General features: G+C 37.5%; 1 protein-coding gene across 3 annotated transcripts in view; it reads right to left on the reverse strand.

Annotated features, from left to right (window-relative positions):
• LRP6 (LDL receptor related protein 6) overlaps positions 1-27,859 on the reverse strand; it is a 172,928-nt gene that overhangs the window by 38,182 nt on the left and 106,887 nt on the right. For all 3 annotated transcript variants that reach the window (XM_067695713.1, XM_067695712.1, XM_067695711.1), the window contains 7 exons: positions 27,117-27,513; positions 25,887-26,058; positions 8,438-8,654; positions 7,047-7,336; positions 5,541-5,767; positions 3,180-3,364; positions 2,224-2,550 (listed from right to left, as the gene is read on the reverse strand). In XM_067695713.1, coding sequence (XP_067551814.1) covers positions 2,224-2,550; positions 3,180-3,364; positions 5,541-5,767; positions 7,047-7,336; positions 8,438-8,654; positions 25,887-26,058; positions 27,117-27,513 — 1,815 coding nt within the window. The remainder of the gene's footprint in view (positions 1-2,223; positions 2,551-3,179; positions 3,365-5,540; positions 5,768-7,046; positions 7,337-8,437; positions 8,655-25,886; positions 26,059-27,116; positions 27,514-27,859) is intronic.

A 27,859-nucleotide genomic window follows, 5' to 3' on the forward strand; every position in this document is an offset into this window, starting at 1 on the left:
TCACACTGAAATGTTCAGAGCTGAACAGATGTGAGAGAGACTATAGGATTCACAAGCCTAAATATTTACTCTCTGGCTTCTTAAAGAAAAAGTTTGCTGACCCCAGGTCTATACCTTCTCCCTAAGTACCTATTTTAAATACATGCTGGCATTTCTAAAATTAATACCTCTAACATCTCCCTGAGCTATGCATTCTTCTATACAATTTCTTTCTTTCTTTCTTTTCCTTCCTTCCTTCCTTTCTTTTCTTTCCTTTCTTTCTTCCTTCCTCCCTCCCTCCCCTCCCTCCCTCCCTCCTTCCTTCCTTCCTTTCTTTCTTTCTATCTTCCTATCTATCGATCTAACTATGGCTGCATTGGGTCTCTGTTGATTGACTGATCTATCTATCTATGGCTGTGTTGGGTCTCTGTTTATCTATCTATCTATCTATCTATCTATCTAAGGCTGCGTGGGGTCTCTGTTGCTGCACACAGGCTTTCTCTAGTTGCAGTGAGTGAGGGCTACTGTTCATTGCAGTGCGCAGGCTTCTCACTGCGGTGGCCTATCTTGTTGCAGAGCACGGGCTTTAGGCACGCGGGCTCTAGAGCACAGGCTCAGTAGTTGTGGCACGCGGGCTCTAGAGCGCAGGCTCAGTAGTTGTGGCTCACGGGCTTAGTTGCTTCACGGCATGTGGGATCTTCCCGGACCAGGGCTCGAACCCATGTCCCCTGCATTGGCAGGCGGATTCTTAACCACTGCACCACCAGGGAAGTCCCTACAATTACCTATCTAATAGTTCTATTTCCCATAGGAAAATCGATACAAACCTAAAATTATTTTTTAATTCTTTTTGAAAACGAATCCTCCCCATTTACTATCTACTTAACTGCTCACACCAAAAATCTACGAGTCATCCTTGCTTCCTCCCTCTTATTCTTCCTCATATACAACTCATTAACAAGTTCTGTTCATTCTAGTTTCAAAATATACCTTGAACCCATCAACGTCTCTCCATCACGACGGCCACCAGCCCCGTCTAAGTCGACCTGCATTATAACAAGAGTCTGACTGCCCTGCAACCACTTAATTTTCCTCCTCAAATCCATTCTCCACAGCAATCAAATCATGTTATTATATCTTATTCAATTTTCATAGCAACCCTACAAGTTAATTACTATTATTATTCCCATTGTACAAATGAGAAAAAATAAGGCTTAAAAAATGTATGTGACTTGCTTTGGTAAAACACAAAACTTACATGTGACAGAGATGCCAAATCATTAAACTATAAACTGATGTTCTTTCCTTTTCAGAACTGAAGTCTTGTGTCAGAACAGACTAGATCCTTTCCTATGTGACCTCCTATACTTTCAGGCACAGAATAAGGTAATTTCAATAGTTCACTATATCCAATATCCTAGAGCAATTTTGTTACCTTCTAACTTAGTGAACTACCCTACTTCTCTCCCACGAATCTACTTTTTCTGATCTATTTATCATATCTACCAATTTGTTCTTGTCTATCCACCAAGACGTGGGCATTCACGCACACCTGAATCATAAACCAGGACTCCCCAAGCCAACAATCTTTTGTGGCACACTGTGTTTTGGTGTTCTCAGCACTGTATGTGTGTGTGTCTCTGTGTGCATGTGAAATCTGAGAAGAGCTGGTAACATCAGCTAGAAGTGGCGACCACTCACTATGTTCAGAGCATGTGCTCTTTAGTTTTCCTTCCCCATTTATTTACTGTTTCCTACTGAGCTAAATTTACTCATAGCATTTTCTGCCTGGCCTCTTACACACTTAAATTCTTCATCTTTAGCCTATTCTATGAACTTCAAAGGACAAGGAGATCGTATTTTGTAGATTCTCTTTGTTGTACTGTTTGTACTGTTCTTCCCTTCCTTTATCATGAATAAATACGTATAGCACACATATGTGCTGTCTGCTGTCTCTCAAAGAAGCTATGCACATTTTTCAATACATATTTAATCCCCAAGGATAAAAGACTTACTTTTTCTATAGTATCAATTCTTCCATAACATCAACTAGTTAGCACCAAACAAATGAAAGTAACAAAAACTTGCATTTTTCCACATTTAGTCCTTCCCTTTTATTAAACAAATGATCAACTCTGGACCTCTACAACTTTTTATTCTAGAAAGAACATGAACTACAGTGTTTTCAAAATCCTGCTTTCTCCTCTAATTCTAGATTGCTTTGCGGGGGGGAATGCAGCTTACCACTACAAGTCCTGTTGTCAGCATTAAGAGAGTAGTGGGCAGGGCATCCACAAACAAAACCTCCAACTGGCACTGCCAAGCAGAGGTGGGAGCAGTGCCCATTGCTGGAAGCACACTCATTCCACCCTGCCTGCCGAGAGGAGTGAAACACGAGGATGTCCATCACATAATCCAAATGGCCCTGGATGATGGTGCGGTTTTGGCCACTGGTTTTGTTGGCACGCTCGATGCTGCGTCGGCTCCAGTCTGTCCAGTAGATGTAATCTTGGTACTGAGTTAAGCCAAACGGATGAGGCAAGTCATCTGCTATAACCTCACGGTTGAGTCCTGTTTTCAGAAAGGCAGTAGAAAGGGGAGAAGCAGAGAGATGAAATATGTGAGAATGTAAGTCTTGTTGGCAAAAATAAAATAAAATGTTAACATATAAAACATTACTTTTGTAAGCAATTTAAAACAGAAGAATTCCTTTAAAAGCAATTCTTAAACCAGACTGGTCCTCTGAAATCAACCCACCTGCAGTCTGACCCCATGCCTCAAACTAATATTCTTGCTACAAATCACTGAGTTTTTTTAAACTCCTGTAAATGGTCTATTTTGATTGTGGTCTTATTTTCCCTCCATAAAGGTCTACAGTTCAACTATTTTTCCTTCCAAAAAAGGATGAAAATGCATATATTGTATTTTACCGGTACAAAAAGTCACTTCAGGAATGCCCAGGGTGTTATAAATTCCATTATAAGCCCAACAGTAATGAAATTTCCACATATTAAAGAGATATGAATCCAAGTACCTAGCCCACTATTAATAAATAGGATACAGTGTGAGACAGAGGAAAAACCTAGACATTCATATGAAGTTTTATTAATAGTATCTAACCTATGGTAAACAGCAGCCACTGACTTTTGCACAGAAAGGATTATATACTATCTGTCTGAACAAAAGGGAGTACAGCTTACCAAGCATATTTGAAGATTCTATTAAGTTGGTGTCCAGGTCTGTCCAATAAAGCCTCCTTTTAGCATAATCAATAGTTAGGCCATTTGCTCGCCCCACATTTGGAACTAATGTAGTACGTTCACTTCCATCCATGGCAGCTCTGTCTATCTTAGGCTTTCCACCCCATTCAGTCCAATACATAAATCTAAATTCAAAACAGTGGATACTTAACATTTCATTTTTGACTATTTGGGAGAAAGGATCATATTCATGCACAGTAACTAAATGAATTTAAAGAAAATATACATTAAGTCAAGGAAATTGGTAAAGCAAAATCATAGCTATAATTTTTTTCAAGAATACTGGCAGCCTCAACTAAATATTTTTTCTCATATCCTAAAAAGGAAGTGAGTCAGCTTTCCTTAGTCTTTCCAATGAATTTGTTCCATCCAAAACCTAGGAACTGGAAACAAACCAATGATTTCCTTATTGCAGCATTGCATTTATAAAACTAATATTCAAGAAGTTAGCAAAGAATTAAAGCTCTGGTCTCAGAACCTGATTCACTTCAGAACAAAATATATGTATTTCTGAATACAAGTAATTCGAATTTTTAAACTTCTTTTCAATTTGTGTCATCAACTCTCCCCCAAACTAAGTTGCCGCAGTACATCAAGGGTAAAAATTAATAGCCTTTAACTGAAATTTAAAAGCAACGTTTGAAAACGTATTTGGTCACATGGTCCAAGGTAACATACTGCGACGTGTAAGAGCAACGAACCACCCCTTAATGTGTCAGCTGGTCAGTGAACACTATTACTACAACCCCTGTGAAATTTTAGAACCCTCTTTTGCTTTTGTTGTACTCTTTTGAGTTCTTCACCTTAACCTTAGAGCAGCTCAACAGTATAGGTTTTTTACACGTGAGGAGGCCAAGGCACTAAAAGTGTGACTGATTTGTCTGATGTCTTCAAGCCAGTCATATGGCAGCGCTAGAACTAGAAGCTAATCCTTAGCCAAATGCCCTTTCAGCTGAACTAGTAGTGCTAGTTTCAAGACACTCTGAATACTGGGAGTAGGAATGTTCTCCACGTGCCAGGTCTCATCAAATACCCATGGCAGACATTCACTCATCAGCCTGTTAGCTGATGGTTGATTTGGTAGCAATGTATGAACATGGTTTTCTGAAAACTGAAGTTGTCTCGGTCTTTGTTTGCATTTGTACTTGTCAGCTGACAGGCACGTGCACAACCCGAGAGCCCAAGAGAAAACAACTGTGGGAGAAATTTCACAGTTGCCAGCAGCCACATAAACTAGAGTACTTCGTCCCAACTACTAAATATCTGTCTGGTAACTAATGTTTAGAATAAAAATCACCATAACCCAATCACAACATGTCAGCACAGAGGGGGTGCTTTCAGTATGACCTTCTTAACTACATGGCTAACCAGCTAACCATGGAACTGACTGATTCAGGGAAACTATTTTTCATTACGGCTATAGTAAATATGTTTGTATGTTCACACTGTTAACTTCTGCTTTTTAAAATGGAGTTATTCTTCACATTTCAGATTTCTTAGATGCTGGCTTTTTAAAATTTGCTAAATCATGTAAGAAGGATCATCTACCGTTGAAAAACATGTCACGTTGTAAAAAAAAATAGTTTATCAGAAAGTTCACTGTTTAATATCAAAGTTTCTCCAAGTTTATAATAATAATCAAACTAATTGTCCATTTTTGAATTAACAAACATTCTAGAATGGAGCTTGTAAAATGCAGTTATTTCCTAGCACACATTATTTCAGTGGGTTTACTTTCATAGGTTTGGAATCTGGTGTAACTTGGGAGAGAGTGCAAGCAAATACAGACTTGATGACACCTTTAAAAAGGCTGTCTACTTAGTATATAAGTATGATCATTAATATTTAATTATTAATCCATTTCACTTTTTTTTTTTTTTTTTTTCCGGTACGCGGGCCTCTCACTGTTGTGGCCTCTCCCGTTGCGGAGCACAGGCTCCAGACGCACAGCCTCAGCAGCCATGGCTCACGGGCCCAGCCGCTCCGCGGCATGTGGGATCTTCCCGGACCGGGGCACGAACCCGCGCCCCCTGCATCGGCAGGCGGACTCCCAACCACTGCGCCACCAGGGAAGCCCTCACTAATCTTTTTCACCCAATGTTAATGATGACAAAAGTCAAATTTAGCTAATAATTATTAATTCTAAATCAGTGAAATCTCAACTAATGGTTTTAAGATAAAGCCTGTCTATGGTTGACTTGTCAAATTCCTAATAAGCATTATTTAAGACATCAAGAATATAATCCATAACTTGGCCATGAACAATGCAGTTGCAAAGAATGCATACAAAAAGCTGTTTACCCTTCAGCGGGGTCCAATGCAAGAGCTCTGGGACTATCTAGGTCTTTCCACACCAAAACTTGTCGGTGCTGCCCGTCCAACTTTGATACCTCAATTCGATTTGTTCCTGTGTCTGCCCAGTACAAGTTCTTCCCAAGCCAGTCTACTGCCATGCCTTCTGGATAATCTAAGCCAAATTCTACCACATGTTCCAGTGCACTGCCATTCATAAAGGCTCTGCTGATGGTCTGCAAAAATAAGATTAACAAAAAAGTCACAGGGCTTAAGTACAAAACACCATCCAGAAGGAATGTATGGTTTGTTTTTCGATGGGTGGGAGGATCCAGAAGAGCCAGAGGCATAGTTTCTCAATACAATTCACATATTTTATGAGCAAAGAAAAAAAATGATGTCAACCTCTAATAAATGCAACTGTGACCTCAAGTTTTATTGCCAATTCAGGGAGAAAGTTTTGAAATTTTTAAGGACCAGAAATTTATTCTAGTAGAACAGTGGAATGACTATTCTTGTAAAATTTATTAGTAATCAAGTGAAAGAGACGTGACCAGAATGTTGTAGACTTTTAACTGGTAGTCAGTTTCCTGAGGGTATTTGAGAGTAGGCCATGTCACCGTGTCAACTGAAGATCTCAACAACCTTATATTGATACCTTATAGAAGTGCATGTGACTATTATCATACCATTACCACTGTAGCTTTGAATCCCCTAAAAATTAAAACCGTCATAATTCAAGCTATTAATAACAGCTGCTACTTCATGGCAAGTACTATCCTAAGTACTTTGTGTACATATATTTTCTGATTTAATCCTTACAACAGCCCTGCAAGATAGACATTATCGCTATTTTCAAGATGAGGAAACTTACAAGCCCACACAATAAAAGCCAAGATAAAGCATTTATTCACTCATTTAACAGATTTTACTGAACACCATTAGAATCCAACTCTGGCTCTAACATTCCATGATTTTTTCACATGAGACAAAATTTTACACAAGTTATCTAAAACAAGTCCAAAACAATCTGGAAGAAGGAAAGCTTATTCTCCAGATTTTCCGGTTAAGAGCTCCTCCTTATGGACTCAATGTGCTTTTCAATATTTATTCTAGGGGGGGAAAAAAAGATTGCCATTTTCTACCTCAGTCAGGTGCCCCCAAATTTTTTTTAATACATTTAGAGTCAAGTCTCTATAAGCCATTTATATGAAGCATACAATTGCTTACTCTCTAACTGAAGAAAACGTCACTCATTAAATTCAAACAGAACAAAGCAGAGGAAGATTATGTCTTGCAGATTGAGAACACTCAAGCAGAGTATCTTGCACTAAAACATACTTAATAAAAAATACTGAATGGGCCTTTCCCTCGACTTCCTTTAAAAAGTTAAGTGTTTTTGTAGAACTCTGCCTATTAAGTAATGAGGAAAGTTGATAATAGCACGAAGAGTCAGAAATCCTAGACGCTCTCCCTTTTAGCCTCCAGTTTTAATATTCCAGTTCTTTTGCTAACCTTGAGTGATATGTCAGTCCAGTAAATTCGGTTGTCTGTCACATCAAAATCCAAAGCAGAAGCTTCTTTGACACCAGTGAGCGGGATGGCCACGTTATTATTGTTAGTTTCCAAAGAAATTCTCCTGATATCTGCTCTCCGTGAAAACAAAAGGAAAGCCTCTGGGACAATGCAGGTCTTCATGTCACTGATGAGTTCAAAGCCAATGGGGCAGGCACACCGAAGGCCCTGAGGTCTATAGAGGCAGAGATGGCTACATCCCCCATTCTCCTCAGCGCAGGGGTTGGAACCTAAAATTATAAAAGGGCACAGAAGGACACACACATTGATACAATCAACACATTTTCAATTTAAAATGACTAAGCATTTGTTTCACGAAGACCAAGGATGATATTTGCTCCCAAATCTAGAGTTTCAGTTGTAATCTCATAGACGTGCACTGTGAGGGTTAATAGGGAATAAAAGGCCAGGCACAGTTGTGCAGGCCTATAGTCCCAGCTACTCGGAAGCAGGATGGCTTGAGCCCAAGAGTTTTGATCGGTAATGCTCTATGCTGATTGGGTATCCGATTAAGTTGGCATCAGTATGGTGACCTCCCAGGAGTGGGGACTACCAGGTTGCCTAAGGAGTGCTGAACTGGCCCAGGTTGAAAACGGAGCAGGTCAAAACTCTTGTGCTGATCAACTGGGAATAGAGGTATGACAAAAATACTTTCCTTTGTACCCACAGTAAACTTTAACTAAACTGCATTATTCATACAGTAGAAATTATTTTCATGAAGGGGTGTGTGTGTGTGTGTGTTAAGTTTAGCCCTTCGATTCAAACTATGTAGGCAGAGTACTAAGCCAACATTTAAAAGGTTATTCCTGCCAAGCAATCTGATAACTTAAAGTTCTCATTTGTTTCCGGATAAACAACTTTAAAGAAAGTTCTTGATTCCAAAATTATTCATGGACCATCTACATGGTGCCCAGCACTAGGTCATCCCCAAATATCACTGAACTTGGTGATATGCTGAAAATATGTTTGGAGGTTTCAGGAACCAAAAGAAGAAAGTGATTTGGAGTATTTTCCCCGGGACATTTATTTAATTTCTCTGGTTCTTACATTTAGGGTTTGACAGTAGGGAGGTGGAAGGAAATGGAATGATAGTCCCTGAGAAAGAAGATAATTGTCTAAAAGCTGTTCACTGTCTTCCTTAGCCACTAGACACCATGGGATATGATGTAAAAGGTATCAGACTTTGAGAAAAACGTACTTGTACCACAAAGAATTTATGTATATCCCCTCAAAACATCAACAATTTACACTGCTGACTTTACAAGCTGCTGACTGTCTCTATCTTTTCTCGTTCCTCGTTCAATCTCTAAGAGAACTGTGGAATTACTTACCAACGATTCGATGAACATTTGTGGCCTTCAGGCCCATGAGGTCAGGGAGCTGGTCTATGATGATTTCCCGCTCTGCACTTCGTTTGTGTACTCTTTCGATGCTACGCCTCTGCCAGTCGGTCCAGTAAACATAGTCACCCAACAAAGTAAACCCAAATATGTGGGGAATTTTGTCTTCCACTAGCACTCGTCTCCCAGTCCCATCGGTATTCATAACCTTCAAGTTTAAGTTTAAAGAGAAGGAAGAGGAAAAGATGTGTACTTATTCTTCAAACGTATATAAAAATGACAAAACCAACTATGCCTACATCAAAATCCAAGTGTCATCTTAGCTACTCCTGTTACAATGCTTTCACAAAGTGACAACATGTTGGTTTAATGAGAAGGATTTCGAAGACTCAACGTGGGCTCGTATTTTACCTCTACTTGCCCAGTCTTTTATTACCCTTCCTTCTAAAAATCCCGGCAACATTAGATTTAGTAGGCACCTCCTCTACTAAATGACTGTGTAAAAATTAAAAGTACAATATTATCGCCTTAAGTTTGCTTGTACATCTGTTTTCAAATTATAGTGTACCTTTGCACATATTATTTTATTACGTATTGTGTTTTATAACATATTTTATTTTATCATGAGACTTTTGCCTGTTTGACATCTAAGGAAACTAAGATTCAAATAAGGTTGCACAGCTTGTATAGAGTTGATGTCTTTTTTAGAACTCCTTCTATTTAGTGTATTTTTTATTTCATTGGTTTTAAAAAAAAAAAAAACACTCTAGATACTCTCTCTGCAACTAAGTTTCAAGTAGCTAGGACGTATCAGCTCTTTCCAACTACCCTACAGCACAGCGGTCCCCAACCTTTCTGGCACCAGGGACCAGTTTCGTGGAAGACAATTTTTCCACGGACTGGGTGGAGGAGGATGGTTTCAGCATGATTCAAGCACATTACATTTATTGTGCTCTTTATTTCTATTACTATTATATTGTAATATAATATGAAATATATAATGAAATAATTATACAGCTCACCATAATGCAGAATCAGTGGGAGCCCTGAGCTTGTTTTCACTTGCCACTCACTGACAGGGTTTTGATATGAGTCTGCAAGCAACTGATTTATTATGGTCTCTGTGCAGTCAAACCTCTCTGCTAATGATAACCTGTATTTGCGACCTAGAGCCCTCACATGTGCAGTTCACAGTAGGGTTCGCGCTCCTATGAGAATCTAATGCCGCCGCTGATCTGACAGGAGGCGGAGCTGAGGCAGTAATGCGACCAATGGGGAGCAGCTGTAAATACAGATGGAGCTTCGCTCGGCTCACCTCCTACTGTGCAACCCGGTTCCTAACAGACCACGGACCACTCTTGGTCCGTGGCCCGGGGTTGGGGACCCCTGCTATAGCAACATTATTAAATTCATTCTGACATTTTCATTGTAAACATCAGCAATTTCCCTAGGCGTCTTATCTGTCTCTGACGTTGCAGAAACATGTACTAATCTTCTGTTCTAAAAGACAGAGGAAGTATTCTAAAGCACCAACTTCCAAGTCCTCATCTGAGAACATTTCTATCATTTAAAGTGGCCTGTGTACCAGGCAAATCAGCCTTCAGAAATGTTATTGTTACTAATAACATGTACATGCAAACACCCACCTAAAAAGAAGTATCAGGAATAATCTTATACAAGTATTAATTTTTTATTCATAAATTATATTCCATGTAAGTCAATACTGTGATGCCTAGATGGAATGACAAGCAAATATCTTTATCTCTCCTCTCTAAAAATTTTAAAACACTTGTTGACCTTCCCCAAACATCCAAACCTTGGAAACAAAATACTTAAAAATTGAGCAAAATTGTGCCATATTCTTGTATCTTCACTTGCAAATATCAATAAATATTTGATTTATATCTGATGGAAGAGAGATTATATTAGTTGGATGTTTATCTGTTCATATTAGATACAAGAGGACTTCTATTAAGCCAACTGAATAAATCTATATTTAAATGTAATGTTTTTTAAAAGTCAAAAACATAGTTAAAAAGAATTAAATACTACTCCAACTCCTAACATTACACACTTTTTAAAGTTAATAATTTCTGCTTGAGACATGAGTTTAGATTTTTTACATTCACATTTTCTTGCAACAGACCATTCCTGGATATATTTTATGATGTCTACGGTTTATCTTAAAATTACTTTGGTGTTTAACAGTAAAATGACTAAGCAGAGAAAAAGGGTTGATAATCTGTTTTCATATATAACTAGGATATAATCTCTAGAATAGCAGGAACCTAATTTCATCTATTTATGTCTTTCACAGCTACTATTAAAGAGCCTGGCAGAGAACTCAATAAATATTTGTTAAATAATTTTTAAAAGGAGGGACTTCCCTGGTGGCGCAGTGGCTAAGAATCCGCCTGCCAATGCAGGGGACATGGGTTCGAGCCCTGGTCCGGGAAGATCCCACATGCCGCGGAGCAACTAAGCCTGTGCGCCACAACTACTGAGCCTGCGCTCTAGAGACCGCAAGCCACAACTACTGAGCCCGTGTGCCTAGAGCCCGTGCTCTGCAAGAAGAGAAGCCACCGCAATAAGAAGCTCATGCACCGCAACGCAGCGTAGCCCCCGCTCGCCACAACTAGAGAAAGCCCGCGTGCAGCAACGAAGACCCCCAACACAGCCAAAAATAAATAAATTTATTTAAAAAAAAAAAACTTTAAAAGGAGACAGGTTTCCTAAGACCTACGACAGTCATGAAACCTTAGTAAAAATGGAAATTAAAATTTATATAACAGTTCTTATCCTCAGATCCTAGCTTAGCCATGTGAATGAATGAAAGGTATTCTTGCCCAAATTTTAAATCCATGTGAAAATGCATACTACTGCCTACTTTTAGAGAATGGATACTTTCCTGATCCCTCCTAAAAGCAGAGCTCCAAGAAAGAATTTCTGGCCCCATTTTATTACTGCCTGGAAACTCTGATCAGGGTGAAAATTTTTCCTGTATTAGACATAATTTAGAATAGTCATTATTTTTAGGTGGGAGAAGCTTATTTTAAAACTCTGTCCTTTTGCCTCCACCCTAATATGGAGATTCTCTCTTGACTCTGGTATCTTCCTCTACCCTCCCTGCAAGAATTTCCTCCCAATACTATGTCCTTCCTTCCCAGGATCTCCAATTTCTCCCTCTCCATAAGGTCCTTCTTTTCTGCCTTTAACACAGTTTCCACCATTTTAGAGAGACACAGTTTAAAAGCTGAATGATTCTGTTTTTGCTGCCATGTTCTCTGAATGATCTGTAGCTGCTGCCTCCACCTCTTACCATTCATTCCCTCACCTCCCTACAACTGGCTGACAATCCGAGACTCGGCTCAAATGACTACTGAAAACGATCAGTGACTACTTTTCTGTTCTTCTCTGCTCTTCTGCACAATCTGCTTTCTATCTCTTCATCTCCCTGGTTCCTCTTTCCTTCTTCAAACCTGGCTGGATATGTTCCAAGATTTCCTGAGTTGTTCTGTCTATAAAACACCTTTCAACAGGCCCATCAAGTCTTACGGCTTTAATATGACCTTATGCAGAAAAATTACAAATATGTAAAGTTCTAGTCTAAAGCCTCATCAGTTTCTACTGCAATATTTCCCACTGCATCTACCAGAAAATGTACTGCTACCTCATCTAAAATGTCATATACTTAACGGGAAACCTATCTTCTCCATTAGGCGGAGGAGTTCATCATCCTATCAGAGAGCATCTAACACAGAGTGCTAAACATTCTGTATTACAGACCTCTAAAATAATACTTTCTTACAAGTGTATGGTATAGTAAAACGTGTCTGCTTTTACCTTATTCCTTGTTTCAGTATTATCTTAAATCAATTATTATCTTACGTTTAATAAATACTAATTTTGCTGATTACTATGCTCCAATATTGGCCTTCCTATTAAAATTTATTTGCTGATCTAAAAGCATACACTAGTTACTAATACTGAACTTTTTAAAAATAAAATCTAAATTTCTACTTCAAAAATATTACAGGATCAACCAACTCTCCTCTTTCAGTTATGTGTCCTGCAACATTCTTGTTTGTTCATTTTGAGAAATTAACAACTTAAACAAAGATAGCTGATTAGCTATGAATTTAGATAATGGGCAAAGAATGAAACTGAAAACCACAGTGAGAAAAATAACAAAAAGATAATTCCAAAAGATTCTTCTGGTTTACACAACTCAGCATTTTCTTATTTAGCATTTATTCTTCATTCTTCTGCTCTCTAAAAATCTCTTATGATTAGCAAACAATACTCTGGCAGAATTAGACAGATTTGGATTTTAAATATAAGATCTATCACTCACTAGATACCCTTAAGGAAATTTCTCACATGTAAAATAGGGAGAGAGCACTTCCATTACTGAATTATTTAAGAAAGAAAAGAATGTTTACTTATATAGCACAGTATCAGATTAATAGATGCTCAGTAAATGCTGGTTCTTGCCCTTTATTGTTTTAGTAAAATGCTTTAGTCCCTAAAAGTAAATAGCTATACTTAAATGGCTATATTTAATTAAGTTAGTAAAATATAGTGCTTCAAAATAAAAATGAATACATAAATACAAAAGGATATGTGGAAGTAAAAGACCAAACCACCACACAGTTTTAAGCTGAATAAAAACAGCACAGACTTTTCTGTATCCTGGCCACTAGTGGAAAACTGCAGGGCTGCAGCCTTATTCCCATTTCCAACCCCCATTCTTATTGTTTGCTTATGCTGCTTAGATGCACAGTAACTAAAACAGTAAACAAAATGGAGCAGTTTGACAATTTGATTGGAATATACTTTCTGCTGCTCTACCAGACCCTCAACTCCACTCCCCACCCCAAATCAAACAACATTAATAAACATATCTACTAAACGCAAATCACATGAAAAACATGATGAATGCTAACAGAAGTTTACAACAGGGCCTCTTCTAGCTAAGGGATTACAATCTGGTTGAGGAAGTAAACTATATTTACATTAAAACCATAAACATACACCCTTCTCTGGCGTACAGCTAATCAGGAAAAACTTTAGGAAGGAGCAGGAGTTCAAATCCACCTTCAAGAATTAGAAGAATTTGGACAAAGAAAAAGAGAAAATGATTTTTCAAAATAAAAGAAGTAACACACGTTAAGACACAGTCATGGATGTCTTGTTTGACTTTGAAAGAGACGCTTTGAGGTAGAAAGAATACAAAAGGGACTCAGAGAGACAGCACCCTATAGGAGGTATGAAATTCCAGGTAAGAAAAACTATAGAAAACAAGAAACTTCTGAAAGCACTTTAAGGAGAGTGACATAACAAAGCTGTATTTCAGGAAGACCTCATTTACCTCTATTACTGCATCCAGATTGTGCTTAAGATAAATATCTTAAATATAGAATTACGGTTAATAAAATTAATAATATTTTCAATTTCTATGGGATGATAATAGAGCTCCAAAAATCCTCTTTCTGAAAGTCTTTGGGGCTAGCTCTATTTTAGAATTTGGACTTCTCTGAAATACCGAAAGGCTAACACAATGCACATGGCGTATCACCTCTACCTGGGTCCAGGGCAGCACTTCATTGCCAAGCATGATAATATTTTTCCAGCAAGACATATACATATTCCCACAAACGGGGATAAATAGGGACTACAATTAGTCTTACACTGCTTCAAGTCAGACGCCTTTTTTTTTTTTTAACTGTTTTTGATGTGGACCATTTTTAAAGTCTTTATTGAATTTGTTACAATACTGCTTCCATTTTGTGTTTTGGTTTTCTTGGGCTCCCCCACCAGGGATGGAACCCGCACTCACTGCCTGGATTGCCAGGGAAGTCCCTCAAGCCAGACTCTCTACCAACTGAATTAATAAAAATAACTTTCGGTTTCAAGAGCTTTTTGGATTTCAGAATTGCACATAAAGGATTGTAGGTTAGGAATGCTTTGGTGATCTTCACTCTGGTCCCCTGACAAAACTGGGGCTTGGATCAGTGTTAATGCTGCTCTAAGTGCAAGCAAGGGTCTCAGGAAGAAGAAAAACAAGCAAAGGACATGTTAAAAAGATAAGGTAATTTTTAGCAACATCTGGCAAATCAACAACAAATGATAATGAAGGTCTTAAGAAGATCTTTAGAATAGCACAGAGTCCAAGAACTCAAATATAGTTCCCTAAAAGCCACAGCTAAGGATTTTGTAGCTTTGCACACTAGAGTATTAGTCCCTTCCAGCTAGCTATTCCTTGTTCTCTCACTTTAAAGGCAAAAACTAAAAGTGTTTTTTTGTGGGGTTTTTTTGGGGGAGGGGTAGTAGAGTAAATAAAGTACACACTAAAGCTAGATATATCACATCTATTTCAAATTAAACAATGTAATTAAGATATGCTAAGATACTTTAAATGTAAGTTTGTAACCACACTGCTTCCCTTAATTCCCTATCTTCCCATTCTTGACTGTTGTAGTAGCTTTTTACAACAGGGTTGGGTCTAGAACAGTGCTGTCCAAAAGAAATACAAGTTACAAATGTGAGTCATGTGTGTAACTTAAAATTTTCTAGGAGCCAGATTTTTTTAAAGTTTTTTAAAAAATAGGTAAAGGTAATTTTAATAATATATTTAATCTATTCATATATATCCAAAATATTTTATTTCAACATGTAACCACTCTTTAAAAATTTATTAGCGAGATTTTATGTTTTTTCTTACTAGGTCTTCTTAGTATGCATTTCACACTTCAAGCATCTCAGTTCAGAGTAGCCACATTATAGGTGCTCCATAGCCATATGTGGTTACTGGCTACCCTAGTGGACTGCGCAGTATTAGAATTTCATGGTGGTGACTATACAGCCCACAACAAAATTAATTTACTCCTGTTTTAGATTAGACCCCTGTCCCCCCTCAAACCTGCCACCTTCAGGGTTGCCCTAGACTCATCAGGCTCCGTAAAGCCACAAACAAATGCCTTCCGTTTCGTCTTTCCTCCCTCCCCAGCTATGCTATACTTAATTCTAATATGGGTTAAAATTACTTCAAAAATGATTTCTCATGAAAAGAATAAAACTCTACTTTTTTCATCTTTTATCACATTTGTAAGTTTACATTTCAAAGTTCTAGCTGAGATTTGCAAGAGTAAGGACAAAGGCCTGATTCTTTCATTTCTTTTAGGTTATATCAAAATAGAAGTATTAAAATCACATTTATATTAATAAGAGAATCCCTATCTGCCATCTCCTTGGCTCTCCCCTTAAGAGCATTCTAGATTGACAGATAATGGTTGAAGCCAGGTAGTTCCTGAGTATCTTTACTCTGCTTTACTACATGTCTGAAATTTTCCATAATTAAAAAAAAAAAAAATGAAGAGAGGAAAGATAAGGGAAAAAGTCCAAGGGCATCCGAAGAATAATAATAGTTGTTAGTAATAAATGCTGTTATCATTTTTGTTGTTCACATGATGTAGGAGGCAATTTATGAGAATCCTCTGAAGAAATTAAGGGATCAAAAACTTAAACAAAATCTGATTGTGAGACTTTACTTCTAAAGAACTACATATTTCCCTTTATACCGAGACTGATTACTTTCTGAAATGTGTTTCCTTCCATTACTTTTGCAGAGTTGACACTTCTTAGAAAATTGGCTTCTGCCCTAAATGCTTCTCTTTTATCAGCCACACAATCTCTCTCTACTACTGGGCAGAAGCAACATAGAGAAACAAGAACATGTTGCTTTGTCTCAAAGAAAATTACTGTTACATTTCTCATACCCAAGGAGTAACAGTTTTGGACAGGTTACTAGGTTTGTAAATACAGTTTTAAGCCCCTTTATGTTTAAAATAACCACCCAAATCCTGGTAAAAGCTTGCTTGTACATTCTGAACCCAGAACAAATGCACCATTTTAGGCCAATCCAGAAGATAACCCTTATGCTTTAAAAGCTGAGCCAACACTAATTAAATCTTCTTGAGGGTGTGTTTCACCATATTACCTCAGAGTGGTTTAATTAAACTGAAATTAGGCTTCTGTCACTTCTAAAATCTACCTCCAAATCTGAACCAGAGTCTCCAGTGGTTTCAGCTGCTTCAACCACATTGTGGTATGGATTTAACATTCTGAGGCATTTCCAAATATTGCAAACCACACTGAGCATACGGGCTACAACAGGAAACAGATGTGGGTTAACCAGAACATTATCTTCACAGAGAGGAGGTAATAGCAAACCTTCTGCAGACATCACATCCGGTTTTTTTGAGTAGTTTCATCAGCCCATTAAATGCCAAGACAGGATTACCCATGAAATCCTGGAATGCAGCCAGTCTACTACCAAAGTTGCTGCTATGCAAATTCACTTGACTGGACATGTTCAAGAAATAGATGACAACAGGACAACCAGGCACCCCTCATAAAATGAACTGGGAATGCTATCAAGTTCCAAAAAAGAAATGCAAATGAACCATTCCTCTTATACTGTTCCAGCCAATATCCAAAACAAGTAGTAAATTAAAAGTTTATATATATATATATATATATATATATATATGTGAGACAAATAGGTATCGTTGGGGGCTGATTCATCTAATTCATAGGTTATAAAGTATAATTTCATAGAAATGGCATTTTTGAAAACTATATCGATGGAAATAACATTTCAATCACGCAGAATCTCACTGGGGTGAGAAGGAAAGAGAAATGCTTTGCATCCAGTAGGGGAAGCAAAGGGACGCCACGCACCTGTTTAAGAGAGCAGTAACGGCAAATTCAGTGCTGCATTTAAAGCCTTTAACCTACTTCAAGACATATTATGTCTGAGTAAATACAAGTGATTTTTCATATGGAAAGAAAAAGTATCAAACTTGCACTAGGTAGTTTCATAATATTTTTTCAAGGAGTCGTGCTTAGAATATTAAACATTTGCAGTTACTATGCTCTTTTACAGATAGAGCTACGAATTGCTATTGTGACCAAAGCATTCTAAAACATGAATTACTCAGGAAAACTATAAAATTGAGAACAGATTTTCAGCTGAAGGTATCACTATGATGAAAACCAACACCACCTTAGTCAATACTCAAATGCTTCATGAGATACTTGTGAGAAACCCACTGTCCTGGAGCCTTTAATAAACCCTCAGGGAAACACATTAGCATATTAACAAGGGAAAAATGCTCCCTTTCCTCTCATTCTTTTCAAGCACAACTAACATATATTTGGAGTCTTAGTAGGAAAAAAAAAATCAACTCTAACATCTTAGTATTAAGACAAATTACTCAAGTACCAATGAGCATGCCTTATGCCCAGATACTGGTTTTTAAATACTATTCTTCATTAAAAAGAACCATGGCTCCTTGGCATGGGAAGTAAGAGAAAGCTGGAATATGCTGTTGTTCCAAAAAGTATTTTAAAAATGACAGGGGCTCCTTACAAAATTAAAATTAAATGACCATTTGATTCAGCAATCCTACTTCTGGTACACACCCAAAAGAACTGAAAACAGGATCCCAAAGAGATATCTGCGCACTCATGTTCACTGCAGCAGTGTTCACAATAGCCAAGAGGCAGAACCAACTTAAATGTCCATCAGCAGATGAATGGATAGAGAAAATACGGTATATACTACAATGGAATATTATTCAGCCTTAAAAAAGACGGGAAACCTGTCACAGACCACAACTCGGATGAACCCTGAGGACATATGCTAAATGAAATAAAGCCAGTCACAAGAACATAATATTGCATGGTTCCACTTATAAGAGGTATCTAAAGTAATCAAACTCTTAGCAACAGAAAGTGAAATGGCAGTTGCCAGGGGCTGGTGGGGAAGCAGTTGTTCAAAAGGAATGGAGATTAAATTTTGCAAGATGAAAAAGTTCTACAGATCTTGCAGAACAATGTGCATATAATTAGCACCACTGTACACTTAAAAATGGTTAAGATGGTAGGTTTTATGTTATGTGTTTTTCACCACAGTTAAAAAAAAAAAGATGGAGGCATGTCAAAAGGACACAGAATCACCTTGAAGGTGATCCTAATGCCAATTCTGGAACAATTTTTGCAACGATATAATGATGATAATGAAATATACCCTGTGGAATAAACTGAACATCCACTGGCTCATATATACACATATATATGTGCATACATATATATATGAATAATTGAATAAATAGGAAAGGGGACACCTCTTCCTTATGGGAGAATTCCAATTAATATAACAGGAATAATGGAAATGGTATCAGTGTTAATTTCCTGGTGTTGATCACTATTCTATGAGTATGTAAAATGAACCTGGGTGAAAGTTTTATTACTCTTGCAAATTTTTTGTTGAAGTCTGAAATTATCTCAAAATGAACAGTCTAAAAAAGAGGCAGCAGAACTCAACACAATAAGTACTGTATTAGGAATCAGGAAACTTGAATTCCATTGTTTTCTTCATAAACAGCAAGTTCTATGACCTTTGACAAATTAAAGAAGCTAACTAATCAAAAAGCAACAAACACTGCTGAATTCTGGGAAGAGAAACCTGGGATAGAAAGAACAAATGTTTGTGTAAGTATATGACACTATCTAGAAATCATCTGATAATGTCTAAACCGTCTGAACATGGCTTTTTTCCCAAAGACAACAACACTTTGAAAACCCATGAAACTCTGTTTGCTTACTATCTATAGACTAATGAAATCTATTGTGGCAGAGAAGGGTTTGGGATTTTTCCCCCATATTTTAAGAATAACACTGTAACTAAAACACAATAGTAGTGTTATAAATCTCAACCAGACATAAAGACCAAGTCATAAATCAATCTAAAATCAAAAATAAATGAACATTTAACGTTTTAAATATCTAAAGCTAAGTGAAAGCAGCCATACTTACAAGGTAACATACTGTATGATTCCATTTATGCAAATCTAGGTGCAGAGGTTGCCAGAGAGTGAGTGTGGGGAGTTGAAAATAAAGGGGCAGCACAAGGCAGTTTTTGTGATTGATGGAAATGTTCTGTATCTTAATTGTGGTGGTGGCTACATGACTCTATGCACTTATTAAAACTTATGGAACTGTAAAAAAATCAATCAACAAAAACAAAAAACTGAACAGGGTCTATTTATTAATAGCATAAAGCCTCTAATTTCAGTCCTACTTACAAGCTCTACACGCCTGGCAGATCTCAGAAGCTCAAAATTATAAATGAAATAACAAAATACTAATCTGTTGAAAATCTCAGCACTATAAAAGGGATTCTAACTCCTTCCCTCAGATTATTATTTCAGATCAAATCTACCAAAAAAACAAATCATAGTACAATGAAGAGTTTAGGAAATCTATTGAGTTCAACAAAAAAATTACAGGGCCTGCATTATAACATTCTCAACATTTTAAAATTGTAAGCTACACTTAAAGTGGAAAAAAAATTTAAGGAGAATCCTTTGCTCGTTATGGATAACTTCAGCAATGACTATTACATAGAATCCTTAAATAGCTGGTGATAAATTAAGTTGAAACAAGAAGTTAAAATACTTGTTATTGTTAACATTGCTCTATGTTTTGCAAATTCCCTCCCAAGAAGCCCGAAAACTGTGGTCCTTGCCATTATATTACTTTTTACCCTTTCCAAACCTTCTAAAAACAGTAAAAATAAAATCTCTATGACCCCTTTAAAAGTATAATAGTTTCCCAGCTACAGGGAAATAACCTCCTGAAAAATAATGTTTTACATGAACTCCATTAACATTTACATGTTTGGCAAGCTTCAAACAACGGCTTTAAACATTTATTTAAACCCACCATGCATATTAATAATGGAGTAGCCTGCATACAGGTCAATGCAAAATCTAAATGAATAGCTTACTGGAAGTCACTAAAACTGAGTTACTAAAGATACTGAACCCCCAACAGGCAAGTTTTCTTTAGGTGATAGGAATTAGAGGCACAGTAAATAAGGAAAAATTTAAAGAAAAAAAGAAAACAGTCATGTCATCTTCAATATAGATTCCCTTTTAGCAACTCTCCCAAGCAAAGTGTTTAATTTGTTCTTAACCTATGACATGCAGTTAATATAAAAAACATCAGAAAATGTTATAACTGGAAAGAACCTAAAGATCACCTGGTTCAAATGACCTCACTGGCCAAAATACAAAGACCGGAGATTATGTGAATTATCTAAAGTCACCGAGTTAAACGGCAAAATCAAACAAGAACTAGATCAGGGTCCAATATTATAAAATGTTTCAACAAAACATCTAGAGATTACCTCGATAAAAACTAAACATTAGGGCTTCCCTGCTGGCACAGTGGTTGAGAGTCCGCCTGCCGATGCAGGGGACACAGGTTCGTGCCCCGGTATGGGAAGATCCCACATGCTGCAGAGCGGCTGGGCCCGTGAGCCATGGCCGTTGAGCCTGCGTGTCCGGAGCCTGTGCTCCGCAACAGGAGAGGCCACAACAGTGAGAGGCCCGCGTACCGCAAAAAAGAACAAAAACAACAACAAAAAAAACCCACACTGTTATAAACTGTAAAGAGGATGACCTCTCTTCTCAAGAAAGTAGGACACTGAAATCAGGACTCTTACTTCAGGGGTACAAAAACCAAAGGAATAAAGAAGGTACTTCTAAAATAATGACTGTAACTAAAAACAGCTCCCCACATATTAAATGGTTTTATACTAAAACATGAGGCGAAAAAGTATAATAGCAGAACATTTAAAAAATAATCCAAGTGCAAGTTCAAACTTGGTCACTAAAGTGCTTTCTAGGTACCAAATGAACAGATTATCCTAATTTACATAGATAAAATTATACTAACTCCAACGTGAGGCAACTGCATCTTGTTTGGTGAGGCTCCAGGGTTTGCTGTGCCAGTTCAGGAAAATATGATCACACCTATCATCAAGCAAGTTTCTCTCACTATAAATATGTGCAATAACTTTTTTAGAGCCAGACAAAGTAGAGGAGATAATGAGATGACAGCACATACAACTGGACGATATACTACTCTGGCTGCTATAGATGATAACAAGTTAAATAATGTTGTTAGAATTGTACATCAACAGGTAACCTTCAAATAGCAGTTCAAAGATAGATATAATCATAAGATACACCCCAATCAGAAACAAGATGATAGCCCATGCTTACAACTCAGTCAATACAGTCTCCAAATCCAGGTATTCTGTTGAGCTGAGGAATCTAATAACGGAATTTATCAAAATCATTCTTCCATTATTATATGTCAAGAAGATGTGGGGAAAAATATATATTCATATATATATATACATATAGTGTGGTAAAGTAGTAGGAATGGGCAAAGATTCAGGTATTTAAGTTATCCTGAACATTTCTCTAAAACTAAAAGTAAAACCAATTTTAAGAAACACATAAACTGGCAAAGATTCAAAAGAAAGAACTTGTTGGTACTTGTCATACACTCAGGAGAGCTTTATCTCAACAACAGATGATTATATTATTATAATTTCTTAAGGAGGAATTAATCTTAGAAAAAACAATAAGAAAAACCATCATAAATGGGTCCTTGTGTGTTTTAACAGACTTTCACAATACACAGGCTAAAGACGCCAAAGAAATTACTTTTAAAAAAATCTGAATACTTGGGAAACAAATTTCTTTATAAGAGTACTGATTAAACAGAGGAAGTTGTCAGGAGAGGAAAATACAGCCCTGCATAATAATCTCTGTTTCTGTTTCCCAACAAAATTGTGCCAGGTATAATTAGATTTGGACAAAACTACCTATGGACACTGTTCTCTAAAATAGGGAAATTTACAATAAAAGAGATATGAAATAATTCTACATGTCCTTGAAGTAAACAAGAAAAATCTCTCTCTTCACCTACAACCACTAGGTGTTGCTGCATTTGTCAGCATAAGCTCAGAAATGAAAAGGGGAAAAAAATGAATAAAAAGTATATAATGAGAAAGTAAACTGTGAGAAAATTTCAGCTATGACAATATTATTATTTTCAATAAAACCAGCGACTGAAAACGCATTAACTGAAAATGTTTTAAACTTATAAATTATCTATGATATGTCTTCACTATTGGTAAGCAGTACTGCAGGCCCTCAGTACAACCAATGTTTCTGGCAGTTAAAACGGACCGAGAAAAATGAGAATACTGTTAAGACACAATGTGCTTCTGCCTACTGCAGGGTCTTATAAACCCGAAATAAAGGCTTGTTTGATGTTCCCCAACCAGAAAAAAGAAAATGATCCTTTCTGCTAATGCTTTAGTATTTATTATCAGGAAGCCCCAGAACACTATAGTAACACTTGGGTGGGGAGTAGAGGGGACCCCAGTGCAGACAAGTAAACTAGAAGCTTGTATGTAAAAGGTGATGAAATGATTTCAGCATAATGAAGAAACGTAAACAAGTACCAGGAAGTACCTTTTAAATAACACCTACAGTTAAGTGGTCACTATCAGTTGAAAAGCAGGGAAATCAGACATATCCTCACAAACACATTCTTATATTAAAGCACCAGCCAATACGATGACTGTCTTTTTTTAAAAAAATGTGACATCATCAGCAATTCCCTATGTACCATCCCTCTCTGCGGAATTGGTTATAGACCTCAGGTAAACCTATTTATTCTTTCTTGCAACTCTGTACAACAGAAGCCGAGTCTGAAACCCAGAGCTCCCCATTAATTTTCTCTGGTTTCCCCAATCCTCAGACCCAGCTCCCCAATATCCAGCATCTGGTTACATCACCACTTACCAAAAAAAGTGAGTGAGAACCTGATCTAAGGAATCTCCACTGAGGGAGCAGAGAGCATAAGCGAATGAACATTTTAAGCTCTTCCCATAAGATCCACTCAAAACACAAGAGTTTGCTATGCCTTACACTGCTACATAATTTATCAAATACCTATCTTTTCTTCCCAAATGTACTGGAAACATATATCCCAAGTAAACTCTAAGTCTTCCAGAAGAGAAGGCCACTACAACCATAATTTAATATTTTCTTATAGTCCCAGGAAAAAGTACCTTTCATTCTTGGGCATGACAAAAGCAGGGAAGCTTTCTTAAGAGAAGGGGAGTAGCAAGGAGCATGTGACCTAGACTAGGGTCAGATCAGCACCTAGGATCAGCTGATACATAACAAGAGGCTAGCAAGTAATCCTAGAAAAAGAAGCATTTTTAAAATTCTGTGTCTTCCCAAAACTTTTAGTCGACCTACTACTGAGTAAAGCAAAATGAAAAAGCTGGTGGTTACAGTTGCTCCTATAATCACTACTAGTCTCAGAGAGGGAAACTAACTAACAGTTTTTCTCCCTCAGTTATGCAATATGAAGAGCTGTGCTCTTTCCTTAGTTTGCCATATACCAGCAATTTTACATATCATTGTAAATTTGAGGGTAACAGATAACAATATCTGCTCTCTTTATTTCCCAGATGTGTCTGTAAAAAGAATTTTTTTTTTTACATTGTAATTGTAATTAAAATTACAAAAGCACTGAATGTTCAATTAGGGAAACTTCATCAGAATCTCTGGGGAAAGAATGAGGGGAGGTCATTGTGTATATAATTTGGTGGAAGGAGATATATCACTAACCTCAAATAATCTGTCAAAAGGGGGACAAACAACAAATAGCAGCTGTGTTCCAGTAAACCTGGAAGAAGAGAAATAGATCTGAAAGGTAAGTTTAAGGATGCTGGTACAAGTCAAGGAGGAAGGAAATAAGAGGTGAGAAAGCAAATGACACCACTTATATACACATACACAGCTCAAAAGGCCAGAACTAATACTAATTTTAAGACCTACTGCACTTCCTGCAAACTAAGAAAATAAATCCTGTAAAATGAATATTAGATATTGTTATATAATGTGTATTCGTTTTTATTCTTAAACACTGTCATTCAGAACCTCCATAAATTCCCATTTCTTTACCTGAATCCCTCCTGAACTATTTGTGATTTTGAATGAATTTCTATATCTAAAGTGCTAAAAGTGATCTGCAGTAGGGAAAATAAGACTTGAAAAATTCCTAGAAAGAAACAAATGTTTTATTTACAATCTAGTCAGTCAGTCATAGTAAGCTAAGAAAGATCAAATACAGAATTTTTAAAATCCCTATAGAATGATAAATCACGTGTTCTTCCGTGATGTAAATTATGCGCTCTTCCCTTATGTGCAGACATTCCTCTGGGACACATGGACTTAAACTATTTTTCTAAGAGTAGTATACCTATACACTCATGTATAGTCCACAGCTGATCAACAATACACATTTGTGAACTGGATGGGAATGCTGTGAGATTTGTACTCAAGCCTACCCAAGTGAAGCTAATAGCCTGTCTGAAAAGTGAACTCGTAACCTTTGTCTCATTAGCACTGCACTCCAGCTGCTAGATTCAAACCTAACTTGGATTTAAAGGGGGTGGGGGCAGTGAAACACTAACAACAGGGAGAAAATTTATATAGTCAAGTCTATGCATAATTTTCTATTAATGGAAACCAGCTGCAAGAGTTGAAGATGGTTTTCAGTATTTAAGCCTGGTGGAATACTAATGGCTTTTTTCTATTCCAAGATTCCATTCTTAAAGGAAGGCCCTTTAACTCATTATTCCCTCAGAGTTCCTGACATTCCTAAGAATCACCTTTCTAAAGTAACTGCTCCAGAGCCCAAATTATCTATCTATTGCGAGATGTGTGCTGTGCCTTTGAAGAGCCATTCAAAGCTATTCCTTATATGAGAAGTCATGTGTTTTCCAAAGAAATATTGTGATCAAAACTCCGCTTTAGGTATGTGATTCACAAGACCTCTAGCAATTCAAAGTTGTAAAGTTAGACTTCACAATCAATTATCAAGGATATATGCTCTTCACAAAACAATGTGATAAAATAGTCACATATTCACATACGGTGGTTGTTTCCACCGTAATTCTATTCTGATTGCCCTTAGTTCTATCATTTGGAAAATATTTCCCCCAAGCTTTGGCTAATTAATTTTTCTCCCACACAGCTCATAAATCAATTTAAAAACCATTTGCATGTAACCATCTTAATAGTTAATATATGCCACCACCTGCCCCAACACCATCACCAACAGAAAGTATATATGCATGTATGGGCTTTGTTTTCCTGACAACGACTATCAGCTCTTTCAGTCTAGAGCTTATGTAATATTTGGTTTGTGCAAACTGCCCCTAGGAAATTCAGGCAGTGGCTTTACCCATAATGAGAAAAATCATTCACATAAGCTTTTAAGACTAGAGATACATGAATACCCATTTCTCATGCCAGTGTAACTCAGAAATTTTATGGTTAGATGGAAGAAAATACACAATCCCCAGAATCCTAAAGGTTGAATAAAATACCTCTGGCACCCCAGTGAAGATGCAAGAATATCTGCATCAAATTACCATTAATTCAAAAACGATTACAAAACTGGTTTCAAAATGAAAAAGCAAGAAACAAACCTCAATTTTGTCTGTTTTGGCATCTCCCCAGTATATTTTGCCTTCATCATAATCCAAGGCTAAACCATTTGGCCAACCAAGAGAAGTGTTAACCAACACTACTCGATCAGAACCATCCAGAGCTGCTCGCTCAATTTTCGGGATTTCTCCCCAGTCAGTCCAATACATGTACCTATAGAAGTACACAGAATATGAGCTAAAAACAGATAATAAACTGTAACTTTCAGATATCCTAAAGGTGAGATCCACCCCTCCTTTACACTGATCATCTGTTAACACCACAGAAGGAAAAAAACATAAGACAAACATACGAAGAGTAAGTTTAAGACATTTATAACAGCAGTGTGTAAGCTTGTAGAAAATTTTCAGAATGAAACAGTGTTTTCTAGAACTGATAATGCCTCCCAATAATGATACTCTATTTTCAGCTGTGTTTTTCAAAATATTTTGTGCTCCTTCCCAGGAACAGTCCTCTCTTTCTTGCTGGCTTGTCATCTCTGACACAAAAAGGTTAAACCACTAGTAATATTCAGATGGCAAACTGATTTCCCCAAATAACTAACTCCTCCTGTAGCACTACGTGATTCTTGAGGCTCCTGAGAATTTAAGGGGCTCGAAGGCATTGGTATGCACTGAGGTGTAATAATTTGTCATTATGTTCACCCTCAGGATGAATCTCATAGTAACAAACAACACTGGTGAGTATGTAGAAAGCTGTGTTTCCCTGGACCATCGTCAGGGTATTATAGCCAAAAAAAAAGACTAGGCATAAAGCTACATGGCCTGACCAAGTTTTGGAAATCAAATCATTTATACACTTGGGGACATACAAAAAGTAAGATATATTCTTTACCAAGTCGTTCTGGAAGTACTGAAAATGAGATGAAATTAAATTTTCTAGGGGGGAAGAGAAAGAGCTCTGAAAACAACTTCTTTCCACAATTTTCATGGTCATGATGCAACCTCGGCAAAATCTACAGCCAACACCCACAGTCAGCAAGCATGGACTTAATTTAGAAAGAAAAAATATTCAAAACATTCAAGGAAATAAACTAGCAATCCTTTAACTTGAGATTTTATTCCAATCACTATATTCTAAAAATGGACAGTTGTTAAAGAGCTATTTATTGGAAACCAGCATATACTTCACATTGTTTTTCTCAATGTTTCTAGGAACCTGTAAAAAACCAGAAACACCTGGCAAAATTTTCTATCAGCAGAGCCTCTTACCCAACCATGGGATCTAAAACAATAGCCCGGGGTTCCTCTAAGTCCTCTGAAATCAAGATCTTCCTCATGGTCCCGTTGAGCCTTGTCACTTCTATCCGATCAGTGCCAGTGTCTGTCCAATAGAGATTTCGGGCAACCCAATCAACAGCAATACCATCAGGATGGGCGATCTGAGCAGTGACCACAAACTGACTGCCAGATCCGTCTATGAATGAGCGGCGTATGGCCCTCACTTCATCATCAGTCCAGTAGATATAGCCTTCCACAGGATCATAATCTATGGCAATGGCATGACGGATGTCTTCCAACTGTAGAACAATGTCTGTGAAATCTGGTGTATCCAAAGAAATTCGTCTCAAATCTGTCCTTCGGGCTAAAAGCAGTAATTCAGTGGCACCTAGAACAACAAAGTGAAAAAAATGAAGAAAAGACTTGAAACCCACAGGCAAAATTTAGTTACTCTAAATAAAGAATGCAGAACTTCTTCAGTAATTGAAAAGTAATGAGTATAAAAGGATACTAAGGGGCTTCCCTGGTGGCGCAGTGGTTGAGAGTCCGCCTGCCGATGCAGGGGACACGGGTTCGTGCCCCGGTCCGGGAAGATCCCACATGCCGCGGAGTCGCTGGGGCCGTGAGCCATGGCCGCTGAGCCTGCGCGTCCGGAGCCTGTGCTCCGCAACGGGAGAGGCCACAACAGTGAGAGGCCCGCGTACCGCAAAAAAAAAAAAAGGATACTAGGGTCT

Source organism: Pseudorca crassidens, chromosome 11 (assembly GCF_039906515.1).
Source record: "Pseudorca crassidens isolate mPseCra1 chromosome 11, mPseCra1.hap1, whole genome shotgun sequence".
Lineage (NCBI taxonomy): Eukaryota > Metazoa > Chordata > Mammalia > Artiodactyla > Delphinidae > Pseudorca > Pseudorca crassidens.